This window comes from Salmo trutta, chromosome 8, assembly GCF_901001165.1.
Source record: "Salmo trutta chromosome 8, fSalTru1.1, whole genome shotgun sequence".
Lineage (NCBI taxonomy): Eukaryota > Metazoa > Chordata > Actinopteri > Salmoniformes > Salmonidae > Salmo > Salmo trutta.
In genome coordinates, this window is record NC_042964.1 from 31770301 (window position 1) to 31790584 (window position 20284).

General features: G+C 45.5%; 3 protein-coding genes across 3 annotated transcripts in view; 1 reads left to right on the forward strand and 2 right to left on the reverse strand.

Annotated features, from left to right (window-relative positions):
- Positions 1–215: 215 nt before the first annotated feature.
- LOC115198694 (protein mono-ADP-ribosyltransferase PARP12) lies at positions 216–7380 on the reverse strand. Its single transcript, XM_029760852.1, has 8 exons — positions 6958–7380; positions 6464–6599; positions 5062–5326; positions 4840–4935; positions 2984–3110; positions 1583–1751; positions 1099–1219; positions 216–876 (listed from the first exon to the last, which is right to left on the reverse strand). The coding sequence occupies exons 1-8, from the start codon at positions 7284–7286 to the stop codon at positions 776–778; spliced, it is 1344 nt and encodes a 447-aa protein (XP_029616712.1). The 5' UTR covers positions 7287–7380; the 3' UTR covers positions 216–775.
- A 514-nt stretch (positions 7381–7894) lies between these two features.
- Positions 7895–14959, forward strand: LOC115198693 (KICSTOR complex protein C12orf66 homolog). Its single transcript, XM_029760851.1, has 5 exons — positions 7895–7963; positions 8081–8208; positions 8436–8688; positions 12502–12790; positions 13457–14959. Exons 3-5 carry the CDS (start codon positions 8448–8450, stop codon positions 14274–14276), a joined length of 1350 nt encoding a protein of 449 aa, XP_029616711.1. The 5' UTR covers positions 7895–7963; positions 8081–8208; positions 8436–8447; the 3' UTR covers positions 14277–14959.
- Positions 14960–15133: 174 nt separating this feature from the next.
- The window catches only part of LOC115198692 (SLIT-ROBO Rho GTPase-activating protein 1-like), a 29915-nt gene continuing 24764 nt past the window's right edge, over positions 15134–20284 (reverse strand). The window contains exons 18-23 of the mRNA XM_029760850.1: positions 19474–19698; positions 19174–19247; positions 18609–18789; positions 18101–18214; positions 17407–17728; positions 15134–17263 (exon numbers count right to left, since the gene is read on the reverse strand). Coding sequence (XP_029616710.1) covers positions 16841–17263; positions 17407–17728; positions 18101–18214; positions 18609–18789; positions 19174–19247; positions 19474–19698 — 1339 coding nt within the window. The 3' untranslated portion in view covers positions 15134–16840. The remainder of the gene's footprint in view (positions 17264–17406; positions 17729–18100; positions 18215–18608; positions 18790–19173; positions 19248–19473; positions 19699–20284) is intronic.

The following is a 20284-nucleotide window of genomic DNA, read 5'->3' on the forward strand; positions in this document are numbered from 1 at the left end:
TAATGAAATATTTATACATTTACTTCGCGACCCATACTTTAAGAAACGCTGATCTATATGGTTTTCATGTAGAATATTTGGGCCAAATGATGTTCATAATAAGGCTTCTGTGTAAATAATTATGTTAAATATGGGGAGACATGAAAATGAGTCTGAGTATGGTCTTGAATAACAGAAAATAGACATGTAGAAAAACTATTCCACAAATAAACATGCCAGACCAGTCTATAGTTTTATTATCACATCTTTATCTTTACATAAATATAGAGATGCATGCTAGGAAATAGTTATATACTAGACTTCGATTAACTCAAAACGTGATAGGTATTCAAAATGCTAAAATGTACAGAAAAATTCAAATACTTCCTCATTTGTCTACAGTCAGACAGTTTGTACATAAAAGACGAGTTGTATTTAGGTATTGATACTTGATTACAGGAAACGTAAAAACAGACACCATCTGAGGGCACCCGGTTTTCCAATGAGCAAAATAAAAAGTAATTGCAAACAAAATGCATATTATATCAGTAACATTATTTGAAATTAGCAACACATTGTGATTTCCTGTTGCTGGCTCTTCATGGCTGTGCCAGGTAGTCATCCCTGTGGTATTGAGTGACTTACATACCGTGTTGTATTAGGGTGACTGTCAGCCAGTCCAATTTATCCCCACTCACCAGATCCAGAGTAAAGGTACTCCATTCATTCAGAGAGGAACAGATCTGCCCATTTATTTCTCCTCTTTATTTTCTCTCTCTCTCACCCTTCTCTCTCTCTACAGTGCAGTCTTGTTCTCCACTTCCATGATAGAGATGAAGCGTGGTCGGCGGCGCACCCTCCTCTTGGTGTTGTGTTTGGGGTTCCGCTGGTACATGTCTGCAGGAAGGTTTGAAAGTGGAGGACAAGTTGATGAGGAGAGGGGCAGAGGCGATGAGGGTAGGGAAGAGAAAGGAAGGGTACAAAAAAAAAGAGGAGGAGAGACCAAAGATGAATGACACCTCGTCCTGGTCACTGTATGTTTTGATATAAACATATTGATCGGGTTTATTTCAACTATTTCAGTGCAGGTGTATGTTGGGGATGTACTAAGAGCTTTACCTTGAAAACTGAGGTAGTAGCTGCGGTGACCTTTCATAATGGTGACCTCAGCAGATCCGTCTGCCAGGTACGCTTCCTCCAGCTCCCGGGACGAGAGGGATGTCATACGCTGTTTATCGTCCTGACCGCAAGACAACCGCAACACCACCACATACTTAGGCCGGGATTCAATCCAAGGCATTTTATAGAGTAGCACACTGGACAGCCGACAATGCAACTTTTAATGCTAATTTCCCGACGTTCGCCGGAGATAGAATTAACGGGAAACGCTGCGCATGTCGGCTCATGCTAAATTAAAACTCAAGAGTAATGAGCTGCTCTATAGAGCGCCTGGCATTGAATCCAAGCTCTTATCAATACCGAATGCTCTTAAACCGTAACTCAACCACAACAGCACCACTACTTAACATCACAGAATCCTCACAACCATATCTCAAATGTCAACGGCAAAACTCATTGCCTCCCATTTTCCCTCCAGACTCACAGGTCTTCCAAACTCAATCCAGTTCTCGTGGTCGCCCTTGTAGTACCACAGCCACTCAGTGGTCAGGATGTAGTGAGCCGGCTTTGTTACCGAGGAAACCGTGGAGAGGCGCCGCACGGGGTCCGACTCCTGTGTCATCGTTAGGAAGTCTACTGGCCGAGATCCTGGACTGAGAGAGCGAGAGAGAGATGTTCATGGATTATTTTCATTTTACAGTCAGACTTTACGGTATGTTGCCTGTAAAAAAAAAAATATCTGCAAATGTTTTTTAGAACCCAATTCATACAGTCCAATTTTTACCACATTCTTGCTTGGATAAGCCTTTTATATATCCTGTGCACATGCCTGCAAGTTTAAGAGAGAGTACATGTGGGCCGATGTGGGTGGACGTCGGTGGCGGTCGATGCCGTTTAAGATGAGGGAGGACGATTTTTTATTTTATGAGCATTAGCCAAATATAGCCTACAGAAAATCACACCGATTAAGACAAGTCACAATATTTTGGTCAGGTAGGACAAGGATACTAAATGACTGCAAGAGCAAAATAATCCACTTGTTTAGCTACTTCACATACTGGCAAAATGTTCTGATCTGTGCTAATAAATGAGCCAACTAGACAAGATGATCACGAGCAGCACTCACCTCAATTTAGCTAACATTTCCACAGCCTAATTGTAGCGTAACCAATATTTAAACGGAGATTCAGTGAAAATAAAAATCTGACATTGATTGATTTATCAAGAGTCCCCACGCTTGTCTCAAAGCTGCGCAAAACGGTGCTGAAATAGTTCACTACACACGGGTAGGCTATGCTTCAAATGTAGTATAACAATTTGATGACTTTCGGAGTTTCAGTAAGCAACAATTTGATGCCTTCAATTGCATTAGCCTACTTTATTCCAATATGTTCATCATTCAGTGATATTTACTCCCAAAGTAATTATTTATAGATCCATGCAGTTGTGGTTAAGAAAACAGTTAATGTAGTGGGTTATGCGAAGAGATGGGTGAAGTGACATGCCTCGCAAAGTTTAGAACTGCCAGGAAGAAAGTAGTAAGGGCGCTGCCTAGCAACCATCATTGGTCCATTGTTGATATAGTCCCAAAATGTTTTGCATGTCAGAAATCAAGTTTTCAAGATATATAACTTTCAAAATACAAAAATACAGACAGTATTTTGAGTGGAATTTTCCTTTAAGAGCATAGTGCGTGCCAATGCCGCCTCAGCATTACAGCTACATTTCATACTAAGCCATAGGCAGAACTTTACCGCAATCATGACTAGGTCGGTTCGCGGAAATAAAAGTTAGCGGGATGCTAAAGTTGGCGGGAAAACATATTGGTTTGAAAAGGAGCATAAGAGTCCACTTTCAACTTTAGTGGACAGTGGTGAACCCTGACCTGTGTGTGTTCCGGGGATCACAGAAGGCTCTCTCGATGTCCTCAGTGTGATGCAGGTGTATCCAGTCGTTCCCATCAAACACCTCCCACTTATAGGGCAGGTTAAAATGCACACAGAGACACTGGTCTGGGCACACAAATGCATTACACAAACAAGCATGCGAGAACCACATCCAAACATACCAAAACCATAGAAATATACCAACAGCGGAGCATCAAGTCTAGGTCCAAAAGGCTCCTTAACAGCTTCCACACCCAAGCTATAAGACTGCTGAACAATTAATCAAATGCCCACCCGGACTATTTACATTGACCTCCCCCCACCCTTTGTTTTTACACTGCTGCTACTCGGTGTTTATTAGAATAATAGTGAAGACATCAAAACTATGAAATAACACATATGGAATCATGTAGTAACCAAAAAAAAAAGTGTTAAATAAAATCAAAATATATTTTAGATTCTTCAAAGTAGCCACCCTTTGCCTTGACAGCTTTGCACACTTTGCATTCTCTCAACCAGCTTCACGAGGAATGCTTTTCCAACAGTTTTGAAGTGTCACCAGCAAAGCACCCCCACACCTCCTACTCCATGCTTCACGGTGGGAACCACACACGCAGAGATCATCCATTCACCTACTCTGCGTCTCACTAAGACATTGCGGTTGGAACAAAAAATCTTGAATTTGGACTCATCAGACCAAAGGACAGCTTTCCACCGGTCTAATGTCCATTGCTCGTGTTTATTGGACCAAGCAAGTCTCCTCTTCTCATTGGTGTCCTTTAGTAGTGGTTTCTTTGCAGCAATTCAACCATGAAGGACTGATTCACGCAGTCTCCTCTGAACAGTTGATGTTGAGATGTGTCTGCTACTTGAACTCTGTGAAGCATTTATTTGGGCTGCAATCTGAGGTGCAGTTAACTCTAATGAACTTAACCTCTGCAGCAGAAGTAACTCTGGGTGTTTCTTTCCTGTGGCGGCCCTCATGAGAGCCAGTTTCATCATAGCGCTTGATGGGTTTTGCGACCGCCTTGAAACTTTCAAAGTTCTTGACAGTTTCCGGATTAACTGACCTTCATGTCAAAGTAATGATGGACTGTCGTTTCTCTTTGCTTATTTGAGCTGTTCTTGCCATAATATGGACTTGGTGTTTTACCAAATAGGGCTATCTTCTGTATACCACCCCTACCTTGTCACAACACATCTGATTGGCTCAAACACATTAAGAAGGAAAGAAATTCCACAAATTAACAAGGCACACCTGTTAATTGAAATGCATTCCAGGTGACTACCTCATGAAGGCGGTTGAAGGAATGCCAAGAGTGTGCAAAGTTGTCATCAAGGCAAACGGTGGCTACTTTGAACAATCTCAAATATAAAATATATTTTGATTTGTTTAACACTTTTTGGTTACTACATGATTCTATATGTGTTATTTCATAGTTTTTATGTCTTCACTATTATTCTACAATGTAGAAAATAGTCAAAATAAAGAAAAACCCTGGAATGAGTAGGTGTCCAAACTTTTGACTGGTACTGTACATGTACAACTAACCTCGACTAACCTGTACCCACGCACATTGACTCGGTACCATCTGTATATAGCCTCCTCCTTATTTTTATTATTATTATTATTATGTAATTCTGTGTTACTTTTTATTTCATTTTTGACTTTAGTTTATTTAGTAAATGTTTTCTTAACTGCATTTCATGAACTGCATTGTTGGTTAACGGCTTGTAAAGTAAGCATTTCAGGGTAAGGTCTACACCTGTTGCATTCTGCACATGTGACAAATAAAACTTGATTTGAACAGGCAAAAATACATAAAAACATAACATCAAGTAGAAGAGAGCTCACCCTGGAATCTACAGTTCCTGCGTATGAAATGCAGACAAATCTCCTTCCTGTCCTCTTTCTTGATCACAGGCCTGGAGACCAGCTCACCTACACGCTCTGATACCCACATATACAGAGAGATTATACACATACTGCAGATCAGGCCAAGAGAACAGCTCAGTTGCATAAATACTGCAGATCAAGCCAAAATAACACACACACTCCAGGTGAGGGATTCCATACCTTTAGCATTGTAGGGAGTAGTGGGTGTGTTGAGGCGGTGGAGGTTCTGGTAAACGAAAGGCAGGTCGTTGATGATGTCACCGCTGAGGCCCCTCTCCTCCAGCATGCGACGGCCATGCTGGTCGATGACGTGCTGCCTCTTGCACTTAGGCCCGAACATGCAGTCGTCCTGCACAAAGTGCATGCACATGTGCACCTTGGTGCAGCCATCCCTGAAGGTACATGCGCCGTGGGGCCCGGAGGCCTTGTTGTAGTGAGAGCACACCTGATGTCAGGAACACACAGCAACAATGTCAGAGACAATCATTGTGGCAAGGCAGTCACACATAGCCAACCAGAGGGGCTGGGCCAAGCAGTTGCCTTTAGAATACATGGTCATCGTCAAAATGATCTAACCTCGCACACCAAGAAGTTCTACTTTACCTCTTTGGGTAACGAATACTTCCCGGGGACAAACCCACATCAACAGCGTAAGTTTTTATATTTCCTTTTTTTGTATTCTTAAAAAAAATATAAAAATCTTTATTTGCTCTTTTTTTTTTTTTTTTGCACACAAGAAGTCCCACAGGTCCAAGGTGTCTTCATCTCAGATCACTCTTCTCCGACATTGGGCTTTAGGCTGGACGTGGTGGTATTTGTAGTGTTTTTTTGTTTTTTTTTGGTCTTTTAAACATTTTCATCAATTTACTGTGATATTTGTTTAGACTGGATGAGCCAACATTACTCTTGGAAAACTGAACACGTTTTTTCCCTTTTTTTTGGTTGAGAAACTTGTTTGTGGCTCCGAGGCCTCCATATAGTTGTCCAATCAGATTACAGGTGCATCTGGTTCGGCGAGGTATCGTCCAATCAGTGTGCAGGATTCACTTCTCACTGAACCTGCCTATAAACTCATCCAGAATTCCCTTCCCTGGAATGCCAGGATGTAAGCTACTCCTGTCCTTCCCTCTTTGGGGAGATAGAATGAGTAAGAGAGAAAAAGAATGAAAGAAAAAGAGAGAAAGATTGAGGAGGTCTACGCCTTCTACCCATGAGCTCGTACACAAAGAGCACTCAGAACACTGCTATACTCCCTTAGGGCAGAAACCTGTAATGCAGAAACATCCCACATTTTACTTAAGGGAGAAAGACTTCATGGATCAAGAGAGACAAATTCACATACAAAGAGAGCATGAGACACAGCATTGCGTTTCCACTGTATTAATCTATGGGAGAAAGTGTATATGAAAGTCTACAGGGGCGTAGGGAGAGATGCTAGGGATTGGAACTGGCTCATTTCTTAATGGAGACCGCCAGGCCTTGGTAAGGCTCCATCCAGGTGTGTAGTGGGGCTCTAGTCAGTAGTGGAGCTGCCTGTGCTGTATATTCTCTGTGTGTGTTTGTTTCTGTGTCTGTGTGTTACCTCTGGCAGCAGGGCGGGATCATTCTGCAGCAGTAAAAGGAACAAGTCATCCTCGTGCAGCTCATGCAGAGTGCACTCCCTCAGGAGGGTGTAGTTATGCTCCGAACGCACGTCATGCGAGAACTTGCACTGCTTCCTACAGAGAGAACAGCACACACAGACAGACCGGAGTGGAGTAGGTAAACAGACAGGAATGTACCATAAAGACAACAAGCATAATTTTGCTTTTGTGTAGGCTACTGAAAACTTAGTATCATGATATGCCTTGTTCCAAATCAAGGAATTTAAGGAACCATAGGCAATTCTGATGATAATAATAAATGTGCTACCACTACTTTACACACATTAGTGTACTAGACTAGAGGATGCAGGTGTTATTTGTCCAAATTGATCAATACAGAATAAAAGGGGCGTGATAGCTATCTCATCTATGCTGCTGCTAGCTAGCCACTCTACCTTTTAAAATTACTCACCGCGGTCGAGGTTTCTCTTACCTGCCTTTCCCAAATCTACAGTTTCCATAAACAAAATATTTGCAAAGGTGAAGGTCCTGGCAATCTCTGCAATCTTGTTTAGTGTAATTTTTGCATAGTCGCAGCGACGTTTTGGCGACAATCACACAGTCAGTTCCCCATTCGTCCGTTCTCTCTCGGTTCCGCACCACAACAAACCGAGAACACTTCTTTACAATGTACCAAAAGTCGTCCTCAGTTATTTCAACACGCTGGAATACTTTCCTGTGCAATTGCTGGAAGGCCAGGGAACCTTTGTTGCTGCATAATATACTGGTGGCATGATTAATTACTCTGGAGTAACTAGACATTGTTGGTGTCTCTCACTTGCGGATGAGAAGGCGGAAGCAGAAAACCAGCAACAGATTGGCAGTGCTAGCTCTACTTTCTCAACGCAGGGGCGATCGCGTTCAACTCAGAGCCTCACAGAAATGCAATGGCGATTGTCGCCCCGTTGTGGATAAAAGTGGAAAGTGTTCTAAATATCAAGCATTCTATTTTCAATAATGTGTTACCAATAAGCCACACATGAATTAGATTTTCCCCCGATATTATACTATTGATAAAAAATATTGGTCCTTGTGGTGTAATTTTTCCCTCTCTCTTTGGGTCTGTGGTCACGGATTATTTCATCCATCTGTGAATGATTAACAGTGTGAGAGATGATGTGCTTAGTGCTATCCAGTACCCTTGTTAACCTTAACAATAACCCTTACCTAACCCTAACCTTCTTCTTCTTGCTGTGTGGCAAAAATGTGCGGTGTCAAGTTTTAGCAGAGGAATATTTTTCTAGAGTATTGAAAACAGTCGTTGATGTTTGACGTCAAATTCTGCTAACACTCACCCCAGAAAATCTGAAGGGTGTTCAAGGATACTTTAACAGACAAATTAAGTCACATTGAGTGTTCGTTTGCAGGTCTTCTAAGGTAAATAAATATGGTTTTTCGTTCTCATGGCAAAGGAGTGGCATGACACGCACTACAACTTGGTAAGTACTTAAATATTAACACAGCTCTATCCAACGAAAATGATGGAATTAAACTATTTATTTTCATATTTCCATTCAAGTGTATTTCTGTATCTGTGTTTTTTTAACCACTCCAAGTCAGAAGAGGACGCTAGACGTTCAGATTGCAACGCTTCCCACGGTCCCACCAGACACTTCTGCTTTGCCGTAGTGTTGTGATGCGCATTGAAACCAAGATGGCGTCTACGGAATAGCTAGTTAAATTGGTATAAAATATTTTATTTAACGCATAATGTTTTATACATCTCGTTTGTTCTATGCCAGTGCTAGATGAACAATACATTCTGACAAATTCAGTTTGGGCCGAGAGAGGTGTTGCTAAATTGTTTTACCTAGATCTGTAGCTAGCATGATAGCAGTAGTATCGAGCTAGTATGCGACCAGTTTAGTACGGCAATAAATGTTCTATTCACAAGTTAACTTGCTGTATTAGCTGTCCTAAAGCATGATGGAGGCTCCGCGTGAGGAGGAACTGCGGCCGGTGCCTCGTGAGCGGGCGATTCTGGAGAGTTTCTTCACGCAGCTCGGAATGTTCTCGTTCGACCGGGCGAAGGATTATGTGGAGAAAGAGAAGGACAGCAGCAAGAGCGCAGGGGCCATCTGGGCCGCTCTCCTCGCCGCCTTCGCACACCTTGCCGCAGCGGAGAAGACCTATCATAACATGACGTTCCTGGGACAAAAACTGGGTAAGAAGCACCCCATGTAATCACGCACTGACAGAAAATGCCATTTTTGTTGCACCTCGAAACTCATTGGTGTGGCAAAATGACACCCCTCAGGGCAATTAATGTAACCTATCACAAGTGGGACTAGTATCACCATGATGTTATTATCCAGACGAGAAAGTCACGTTCCATAATAGAAAGTTGAAGTGTAGGTTTCTAACAGCAGGTGGCGATACAAACCCACATTTTTATGACTTATGTATTCAGCAGCACATCACATTGATATTATGGGGGTAGGAGGAAGAACGTACAACTGGATAAAGGACTTCCTGTTTGGAAGGTCTATCTGGGTAGGGAAGTCTATCAGGCAGCTAAATGGTGGATAACCGCAGGGGAGCGTGATTAAGACCTCTGTTGTTCTCAATCATAGTCACTGATGTTTACTCGCAGGTATGGCCAGGGAGGTCATTATTTGCAGATTATGGGGCCTTATGGAAGAGGGGAAGAAATGTGCCATACATAGTCAGGAAGGTACAGGAAGCAATTGATGAGGTAGGGCAGTGGGCATTAATGTGGGGATTCAGGTTCTCTGTGTTCTTTACCAGGTGGGAGATGATATATGCTTGAGGTTATATGGAAGAAATTTGGAGAGGGTGGGGTCCTTTCAGTTCCTTGGGGTGTACTTTGACACTAGCCTGACCTGGGCAGAACTCATTGATAGTGGTGGGAAAGTGTAAGAAGGTGCTAAATGTGATGCGCTGTCTGATGGGGAAGGAGTGGGGGGCTGGGTGTTCCTCATTGAGGACCATGTACAGTAACAGTCAAACTCATTCAAGGGTTTTTCTTTATTTTTACTATTTTCTACATTGTAGAATAATAGTGAAGACATCACAACTATGAAATAACACATGGAATCATGTAGTAACAAAAAGTTAAACAAATCAAAATGTATTTTACTCTTCAAAGAAGCCATCCTTTGCCTTGATGACAGCTTTGCACACTCTTGGCATTCTCTCAACTAGCTTCACCTGGAATGATTTTCCAACAGTCTTGAAGGAGTTCTCACATATGCTGAGCACTGCGGTCCAACTTATCTCAAACCATCTTAATTGGGTTGAGGTTGGGTGATTGTGGAGGCCAGGTCATCTGATGCAGCACTCCATCACTCTCCTTCTTGGTCAAATGGCCCTTACACAGCCTGGAGGTGTGTTGGGTCATTGTCCTGTTGAAAAATAAATGATGGTCCCACTAAGCCCAAACCAGATGGGATGGCGTATCGCTGCAGAATGCTGTGGTAGCCATGCTGGTTAAGTGTGCCTTGAATTCTAAATAAATCACTGACAGTGTCACCAGCAAAGCACCATCACACCTCCTCCATGCTTCACGGTGGGAACCACACACACATGGGGAGATCATCCGTTGAACTAGTCTACATCTAACAAAGACACGGCGAGTGGAACCAAGAATCTCGAATTTGGACTCATCAGACCAAAGGACAGATTTCCACCAGTCTAATGTCCATTGCTCGTGTTTCTTGGCCCAAGCAAGTCTCTTCTCATTGGTGTCCTTGAGTAGTGGTTTCTTTGCAGCAATTCGACCATGAAGGCCTGATTTACGTAGCCTCCTCTGAAAAGTTGATGTTGTCTGTTACTTGAACTCTGAAGCATTTATTTGGGCTGCAATTTCTGAGGCTGATAACTGTAATGAACTTATCCTCTGCATCAGAGGTAACTCTGGGTGTTCCTTTCCTGTGGCGGTCCTCATGAGAGCCAGTTTCATTATAGTGCTTGATGGTTTTTGCAACTGCACTTGAATAAACTTTAAAAGTTCTTGAAATTTTCGGAATTGACTGACCTTCATGTCTTAAAGTAATGATGGACTGTCATTTCTCTTTGCTTATTTGAGCTGTTCTTGCCATAATATGGACTTGGTATTTTACCAAATAGGGCTATCTTCTGTCTACCGCCCATATCTTGTTACAACACAACTGATTGGCTCAAATGCATTAAGAAGGAAAGAAATTCCACAACACAACTGATTGGCTCAAATGCATTAAGAAGGAAAGAAATTCCACAAATTAACAAGGTACACCTGTTAATTGAAATGCATTCCAGGTGACTACCTCATGAAGCTGGTTGAGAGAATGCCAAGTGTGCAAAGCTGTCAAGGCAAAGGGTGGCTACTTTGAAGGATCTCAAATATAAAATATATTTGGATTTTTTTTTTCACGTTTTTGGTTACTGCATGATTCCATATGTGTTATTTCATAGTTTTGATCTCTTCGCTATTCTACAATGTAGAAAAGTCAAAATAAAGAAAAACCCTTAAATGAGTAGGTGTATCCAAACTTTTGAATGGTACTTTATGTTGCATTGATACGATCTGTAGTAGACTGTGGCAGTAGAGCATATGGTTTGGAAGCCAGGACCTCATTGGAAAGGCTAGATGTCATGCAGGGGCAAAGACTCAGAATATGTAGCAGGGCATTTCGGACCTCCCCAGTGGCTGCACTACAGGTGGAGATGGGGGATATGCCATTGCAGATTAGGAGACAGTAGCTGGCACGGAGTTATTGGGTCAACCTACAGGGACATGGGGTGTCTCATCCTGCGAAACGGATTCCACATGCATGCTAGAAACATGAGTGAGGACAGAACATGAGCTTTGGGTGGGTGGGTAATACCCAGGTGAAGGAGATGGGACTGTATGGGAGTTTAGTCCAATGGTAGCTATTCCAGTAAGTCCACCATGGCTACTCCTGCCTAGTTGATCTAGAAGTGTTGACGAGACAACAGAAAGATAGGGTGTTGATCCATCTGATTTGTTTAATAGACATCTGGATACTGTGTATCAGGATTTTGTGGCCATTTACACAGATGGTTCAAAAGATTCAAGGACAGGATGTGCTGGGTCAGCATTTGTAGTGCAGGACTGTGGGGTGGCAGTCAGGAAACGTATTACAGATCATCTGGCTGTGTATACGGCGGAGCTGATGGGCATACTGTTGGCCTTGAAGTGGGTGGAGGAAGTCAAGCCAGCCAGAATAGTTATTTGCTTTGATTCATTGTGTTGAGTTTTCAGTCCTTTAGCTCACGTAGCAGGCAATACCTGCTTTGAGGTACTGCAAACCCATGGCAGGATTAGACCGATGGTTATAGAGGTAAGATTTACTTGGGTCCCAGCCCATGTGCGGGTGGAGGGGAACGAGGCAGTTGATGTACTGGCTAAACATGCACTTAGTCGTGGGCATGTTGTAGTTTCAATGAGCAAGGCAGAGTCAAAAAGCCTGATATGGACAGTGATGGTGCAGAGATGGCAGGAACAGTGGAATAGAGATACCAAGGGCAGACATTTATTTGAAGTAGAGATGAAAGTCTGGAAGGGGAGGATGGCAGGAAGGAACAGAAGAGAGGGTGCTATTTTTTTACAAGATTAAGGGTGGGACACAGCCGGTTGAAAAATTATTTAAATGTGATAGGAAAGTGTGATTATTGCCAGGAAACAGAGACAGTTGAGCATCTATTGCTACAGTGTGGGCAGAATCAGAAGGAAAGAGAGAGGATGAGATCTAGCATGAGGGTGGCGGTAATGCACCATAACGTTAGATGCCAACCGCGATAAACCCCACTGAAGACAGCACATCACGTCTGCCCCACACTGAGGGGTCGGCTGGAAGTGGATGTTTACAGTATTGAACCCAATTTCCATTTCCCCTGAAAATACGGTTGTTGGGACTTTAAAACGTCAGCTACGTTAGGTTATAGCTCCCCAACATGGACTGTTTTCTCTACGTTGCTCCAATATGTTAATCAGGATCATAACCCACTCTTGCAGGCGGCCAGTCGTTCTTCAGCCGCAAGGACTCCATCCGCACCATCTACACCTCCCTGTTCAACGCGCTGAGGAAGGTGGTGACCATGGGGCGCCACGCCCAGCCAGGCTCCGCACCCTACCTTGAGGACCTGCTGTCTCACCTGTCGGAGCAGCTGTGCCACTTCACCCAGGCCCGCATGGAGATGGCTGACCTGTACGAGAAGATGCACGCGCTGGGCAGCCAGAAGAACATCAACTCAGAGGAGCTGGTCACCACCCTCGAGGCAGTGCTGCAGAAATACAGCTCCAGGTGGGTGGGACGTGTCATGTGTGTAAGATCAGCTGTGTGTGCAGGCTGTAATAGTGTGTGAGTGGCTGAGAAATTGCAGAAACGAGAGTATGGGGAGGGAGGGAGGTGCGGGTGGTGGGCGAGCACGACAGGGGAGGGAGGGGGGGGTGAGATTTCTGCTGAAATCAGCAGATGTAAAATTTAGCTCAGCCGGAACCAAAGCAAGCCCAACACAGAAAAGCCCACTGTGCGGTGGAGTCGCAGTTCACACTGCAGCGAGTCACAATCTGGCACACATGGGTGGTTGTGCAGTCAGGGTTGAAGGTGACTTTCTCGCACAGCAGTCGACACTGCCAGGAAACGTAATTAGCACTGAGAATACACAGGATATTAACTGCTAATCAGGGCCAGAACCTCCACACCCAGTCCCACACACACTCTTAGCAGCACAGAACACCTGAGACATCCAATGCTGTTCTACGGCCACAGTCCATCTCTTACAGTATATTAATCAGCATTAGTGCTAATGAGGCTATTTATCATTAGGATAATTGGTCTTACAGAATAGTGAACACGATTGATTCGTAGTGGAGTGTGATCAGTTAAGGCTACCATCTGACACCACCAGCATTTCTCCCTTATATTAGATATAGCTTTCTCTCCAATGACCCCTCCATCTCCTCCCAGGTTCCACCACCCCATCCTGGGCCGCTTGGAGGGGGGCTTCCAGACAGAGGTGGATGTGGTGACACAGCTCCTGCGCTGCCAGGCCCAGGTGTCAGAGTGGCACTTCCTGCCCGCCCTGCTCAGCCTGCATGGGGCTAGCTCTAAGCTCACTGCCTGGGGACAGCTCTTCCAGCGCCAGAGGGAGACCCGCAAGCACCTGTTTGGAGGCCAGTCCCAGAAGGCCGTGCAGCCACCCCACCTGTACGTGTGGCTGCAGCGCCTCCAGGGGGCGCTCCTGGCCAAATTCAGCTTCTACTTCCATGAGGCGCTGAGCAGGCAGACGGTGTCCGCAGACATGAAGGCCCTGACAGCACGCACGGCGCCCGATTACCACGGCAAGATCTGTTCGTTTATCCGCAAACACGATGCCAACAACGTGTCGCTGGTGTTCGACAACCGCGGCTTGGACAGCTTCCAGGGCCACGGCTACCACCACCCGCACTCGTACCGCGAGGCGCCCAAGGGTGTGGAGCAGTTCCCCGCCGTGGTGTCCCTTCCCGGGGGCGAGCGGCCACTCACTCACTGGCCCAACGTCATCATGATGATGGGCGACCGCGAAGCGGAGCTCAACACGCTAGACAAGGTGGTACACTTTTACGACGACAAAGTCCAGAGCACTTACTACCTGACCCGACCAGAATCACACTTCACCCTGGTGGTCATCTTCGATGGCAGGAAGTCCGAGAAGGACTCGCACATCACCGCCTTCCTGCAGGAGATCTCTGGCTCGCTGAGGAACTCCAAACCATTCAGCACCCTCAAACCTGGCTCCAAGGGCTGAGAGAGAGATGTCCTACTTCATATACTACACGCACACACATCGTAAACTGACTGTCCCCATAAAGGGGCAGAGTGGTATGTATTGTTATAACAGAGAGACGAGGGATTGTTCCAGTTCCGTAGACAGACAGGATGGACAAAGTTGTCTAATCATTACGAAAGCTTCTTGAGTAACATTGTTGCTATATATTGATTGGTTTTAGCTTCTTACAAATGGGTGGCCAGGACCTTTTGCTTTACTACTTGAGATTTAAAATATAATTAGAACCTCAGTATTGTTTTAATTCAGAGAATGGCTTGAATCCGAGGTCCAACTGTTGGTTCTGTTGAGCATCGTGCTTTGAATCCTTTAGTTTGTTTTGCCAAATCAGTTCCAGACCAAAGATGTGCGTCACTGACTATTAGACGCAGTGTGGCCTTCTCACAGTGAACTACTCTATTGAGACGTTTGACCTGTTTCTTTGACCCGTTTCTATTCCAACACAGGATCGCCAACTTCCTATCCCTGTCAGGGATATAATGATGCTATGTACGGAAAAATCTTTTGCTTAATTTATGTCTACTTTTAACATTTTGTTTGTTTACTGTTTTTAACAGAAGTGCTTAATTTGGTTTCACTGTATGTCGTTGTACTTATTTTGCTGTTTAATTCCCGAATAAAGTTGAGACGACTGTAGAAATAAAGCATCATGACTTGTGTGTAAGAGGTGCTTTCACATGTTTCGGGAAGCTACTGAAGACGGACATTAGTGAGTGTTCAGACAGCCAACTGTCGCACGACCCATCCCCTTTTCTCACCCCACTCACACTCCGCAGGTGATAAACGAGGCAATAATGACGGCTCGACTAACCAAAACGCACTTGTTAATTTCTTCCCTTTTATTTATAATATAAATACAACATCAACACTATCCACTTGGGTATAAGAGCTTGTCTTTAGGAAGCTCAGGAGTTTCAGATACAGCAACAGACTAAACCATTTCCTTTAATTATCAGACACATTCAGAGAGAAACCAACGTCCCTTAAAATGCACCTGTTCACATGTTATAATGCTACATGCCAAGTACACGATTTTTCCTATACATCAAAGTGCAATGTCACAATAGATTAACTCTAGGATTCATAATTCAGTCTTCTACTAAACACTGATTATTTCATTCTAAGTGCTGCTGCTCTCCATTCAGGACATGTGTGAGTGGATTAAACTCCCCACAAAGACAAGGGTAAAAAAAAAAAAAAAGGCACTTTCACATTGACACACACTAACCGATGCACACCCATAGCCCATTCTTCAAGACACACATCCCCAGTACTACTCAAACACACAACAGTTCCCACAGTAAAGAGGACACATTCAGTGTGCTGCTGTTCTAGTGTATTTTGGGCATTTACACTCAAAAAGCCCAAGCCTGTTTGCTTACTGTGAACTTAAGGTTATTTAGTGACTTCAGTGTAACACAACCAGATATACCATATTCCCACACACGCCAACACCCCTGTCCTGCACATGTTCTGTTACTAAAGGCAGACATGAACAATCCATCATTTTATCCACCATCGCACTTACAAAGGAACAGAACGAGGGCAGGCAGAGGAGAAACACACAGACAAACAGGGTAATGGGAAAGAAATCACACACACACAGGCTGAGGGAAACGTACACTACAAACTCCTAACCTACTGTACCTCCAAACTATTTCCCCTGGCCTGTGTGTATCGGTTGAACACGAGAAGGCTGTTTTCTAGTAGTGAGGGTTAACGCCGCTGCCGGGCCCTGTGACATTATTGCCCACTGAACATTCAATAGAGAGCTGAACAGTCGTTAAATACTGGAACATTCATTAAATAGCTGAACATTGGTTAAATAGAATGTGAGTTTTGTCACCGATGCCTCGAGAGGCTTCGGTTGAGGCATTAGTGAGCTTAGCAGCGGAACCAAGTGAAATAGAAAATAATTTTTAAAAAAAAGATCACACAGACATCCGCCCTTATGTTTCCACTCTGTGAGCCTCCCTTTACCCATCAGGCACATCTTCACTCCGCATTGTCCCTTTCTTTCGCTTCGCCAACGAAAATCGCTCGTCGATGCAGCAGCCAATCGAAATACACGAAGAACACAGCAGCCTTTTGGTGACAGACCTTCATTAGCTGAGGAGCCTTTTGTCATTACATAGTCGACGTTCACATCACTGAAACTACATTTCACTGGAGGAGAACTACACCTCCCACACATCTGTGACTACATCTCGTTTACAGGATAGGGTTTCTGCTTTCTTTAGCTTGTACTTCTCCCATTCAGCAGTCTCATTTTACATAGCTACCCTTTGATAAATGCTTTGATACATGGAGAACGTTAACTCCTACACACCAAGAAGAGAGTACACACCAACCTGACGACACACATAAATATCATGGCATATCATAGATCATATATTATTTTGTATTACTACATAAAACCTTTTTAGTTTCAGATCTGTTCTACCCTTGTTCAGGTTTCTAAACAGTAAGCAGGTACCCTGTTCTCCTACTCTTTATTTTGGCCCGGGTTGGCCTGGTTTGGCTCATCACATGGTGCAGGACTTGTCCAGCAGTGGGGGCAGAGGAGGGGTGTTGCTCTTGGGCGGCACCAGGGGTTTGGGCCTCAGGGCTGGGGGGCGAAGCGGAGCTCCCATACGGAGCGGAGCCCCCACTACGGGCTTGAAGGAGCCCAGGGTGTCGGGGGAGGGGTTGGTGGATCGGATGGGTGCGGGAGGGGGGCCAGGGAGCGGAATGAGGGGGCTCAGAGGGCTGAGGGGACTAGGGGTACCAGGAGTCCCTGGGGTGGAGGGGGTGCTGTGGGGGCTGGGAGACTCGGAGGAGCAGGCTTTGATTGGGCTGTTCTTAACCTGCTCCAGAGTGTCCAGGACCACGTCAGGAGCCGGTCTGCAGCCCCCACGCTCCAACTGCCTCAGCTGCCCCAGAGCCACACTCACACTCTCCTCTATGTCCTACAGAGAGAGGGGAACGAGGCGGGGTGGAGGAAAGAGGGAGTGGCAGAGAGAAAATATAAGATGAAGTATAGTTTGATGTGTGTATAATTACTGTATGTACTTGTGTGTGTGTGAAAGTATGTGCGTGTGAGAGAGTGTACCTGTGCCAGCGTGTCTGGGTCCAGGGTTCTGGAGCTGAAGCCGTGCTGCCCGCTGCTGGAGCGCCGGATGGGCGTGTCTTCAGGCCGACGCAGCAAATCGTGGCGGCTCACGGTAACCGTTACCGCGGCAGTGGAACGGCGACGACGCTCGGGGCTGTCGAGTGGCGGGGTTAAGCCGGTGCCCCGCCCCAGAAGGAGCTCCCGCGGGCTGAAGTGACCAGTGACGGGCGGCGAGTTCCTCTCCAACACACTCCCGTTACCATGGTCTTTAGAGCGACCGATGGGGCGACGGAAAATGTCGGTCCGCTTCCTGCGGTGGCTGCTGTGGAGAGACGTACAATATAGACCGTTAGCTAAGATTAGAGCTTGACTAAATCAATACACTCCACAAACCGCTAGCTTAGTTTGTTAGCTTTGTGCAATTTATAGGTCTGTGGTGGTCTGTTGTGCGTTAACTACTGAACTGTTGTAGGTCTCTGGCGATCTAACTACTGACCTGTTGTAGGTCTCTGGCGATCTAACTACTGACCTGTTGTAGGTCTCTGGCGATCTAACTACTGACCTGTTGTAGGTCTCTGGCGATTTAACTACTGACCTGTTGTAGGTCTCTGGCGATCTAACTACTGACCTGTTGTAGGTCTCTGGCGATCTAACTACTGACCTGTTGTAGGTCTCTGGCGATCTAACTACTGACCTGTTGTAGGTCTCAGGCTGTCTGTCAGTAGGAGAGCTCAGCTCACTTCTGGCTCTCTTGTCATCATTGCTAGTGCTCCCACTGTCGCTGTCCACTGTCGATGCAGAGTCAGGCCTGAAACACCACACAGCACCTCTTACCAACCAATCAGTGTTAAACAGAACCTGTTACCCAACCAATCAGGGCACTCTAATCGGACAAATGATCAGTTAGTCAATCAATACCAGTGGCCAGTAATTGTTCACTCCAATCAATTTAATTAATAACTTAGGTCATCAATCAGTCAGTCAATCAATCCCAAAAAACACGTTTAAAGAATGAAAAAGGGGCAGTTCCTTTGATACAGTAAAAAGGAGTTGAGCACGTAAATTTTCATTCAATAGTTAATTTGATAACAACCCACAATGGGATGCCGCTGTAGGCATATTTTACAGACATGTTCTCTTGGCATGGTTCTGTCACTTAGCGTGTATGCTATGTGCTAGCTATGCTGTAGCCGTGTACTTGCCTGTCCTTCAGTGTTATGTACTGGTGAGGCACCAGTCCATGGGTGCCGTTGAGTCGCCCCTCCCACCAGTCATGTGATGCACGCTGGAACAGCTGCAGGGTCACTCCCTTCTTAAAGGAGAGCTCCCGCCCCGACCGGCCCGTATAGTCAAACCTGGCTACTGCCTCTACTGCTTCCCCCTCTGAGAGACAGAGCGAGACGGAAGAGAAAAATAGAGAAATGGAGAGAGAGGGGTCGGGAAGCAGAAGGACAGAGAGATAAGAGCCAAATCGTATGATCGAGGGGGACCTGTCAATCACTAATGTCCCCGGCTTGACCTTCCGAGCTCAGCCAATGAGGAACGAGGGGAACGCGAAAGAGAAATCGGAGCATAAGAGTCTTAGCTAGCCATCACCCCACCGCCTCCCCCTTACAATGGGAATCACACACTGCACACAGCGAGAGACGACAGAGGGAGAGAGGGGAGTCTATGCTAGCTGTTGCCATGGAGACAGCTCTCTATCCATTGGTGGATAAGAGAGAAGCCCACTGGGTGATTGTGTAGAGGTCAAAGGTCAGAGCGTACCCTCCTCACTGGTCTGAGTCTCTGTGCCGCCGTCAGGCTCCGCCTCCCCACCCGGCTCGCTGAACGGACTCTCGCTGGAGAGGATAAAGGGAGAGAGGGAGCGAAAGAGAGTTTGGGTGTGAAGGGAGGGAAAGGATGAAAAAGGGAGTGTAAGCACCATAACTGCAGCAGTCAGCAATATTAGACAGACTTGCTAGAACCGGGCCCTCTTGGTACTTCACAAAATGGATGAACAGAAGGATAAAAGCACAGATGGTTGGTTGCAAGGCTGGAGTATACAGTATAGTCCATCTGTCTCACCAGTACTGGTCTCCAGTCATACACTTCTCATAGACAGGCCCAGGCACCTCCGGGGGGTCGGGGAAGATGTTGTCGTGGTGCAGGATGACCGTCTTGATGACCTCATTAACATGCGCCTGGCAGGCCACCTGGTCCAGGGCGTCGGGCGTGGGCAGCAGGGTGGGGCCGAAGACGATGGCCAGATTCCCAGCATCCATCATGTTCTCGTCGCTGTACTGGGATAAGCTGGGCAGGGGGCACAGGGCAAATGTTACTACTTAAACACCACATCACATGACCAGGCAGGAAGTAAAACACTAACTCCAGGATACAAATAGAAGTATGCGGAATGTTCATCATACTCATACCGAATACTGCAATCTAACACTCTGCAATCTAACATTCAGACTCTGCTGTGGTAGATCACACCTGCACCTCACACTTCTCCCTCTCTCCTCCCGTTCACACTTCCTCCTCCATCTCTATTTGGAGCTGCAGAGATGAGACATCGTGTTCAGCCAAATACAGACAGACAGACCGTGTTGTATGTGGTTCTGTGTGATCTAGACTACCGCAGACCTACATGTTCTTGACTAACCCAGTACTGGTTCTGTGTGTTCAACACTAGTCCAGACCTGGTTCTGTGTGGTTTTGACTAGCCCAGACCTGGTTCTGTGTGCTCTTGACGAGCCCAGATCTGGTTCAGCTTGGTTCTATATGTTCTAGACTAACCCAGACCTGGTTCTGTGTGGTTATATGTGTTCTAGTCAAACCCAGTACTGCTTCTGTGTGATTCTGTGGGTTCTAGATTAGCCCAGACGTGGTTCTGTGT

Excerpts from the sequence above, each read along its gene's own strand:
- LOC115198694 (XM_029760852.1), bottom strand. The coding sequence starts at position 7,286 with ATGTCTAGTTACTCCAGAGTAATTAATCATGCCACCAGTATATTATGC. Across the intron at positions 6,600-6,957 it reads TGTAGATTTGGGAAAGGCAG|GAAGCAGTGCAAGTTCTCGC; the intron begins GTAAGAGAAACC and ends TTCTCTCTGTAG. Across the intron at positions 5,327-6,463 it reads ATCCCGCCCTGCTGCCAGAG|GTGTGCTCTCACTACAACAA; the intron begins GTAACACACAGA and ends TCCTGACATCAG.
- LOC115198693 (XM_029760851.1), top strand. The coding sequence starts at position 8,448 with ATGATGGAGGCTCCGCGTGAGGAGGAACTGCGGCCGGTGCCTCGTGAG. Across the intron at positions 8,689-12,501 it reads GTTCCTGGGACAAAAACTGG|GCGGCCAGTCGTTCTTCAGC; the intron begins GTAAGAAGCACC and ends CCACTCTTGCAG. Across the intron at positions 12,791-13,456 it reads CTGCAGAAATACAGCTCCAG|GTTCCACCACCCCATCCTGG; the intron begins GTGGGTGGGACG and ends ATCTCCTCCCAG.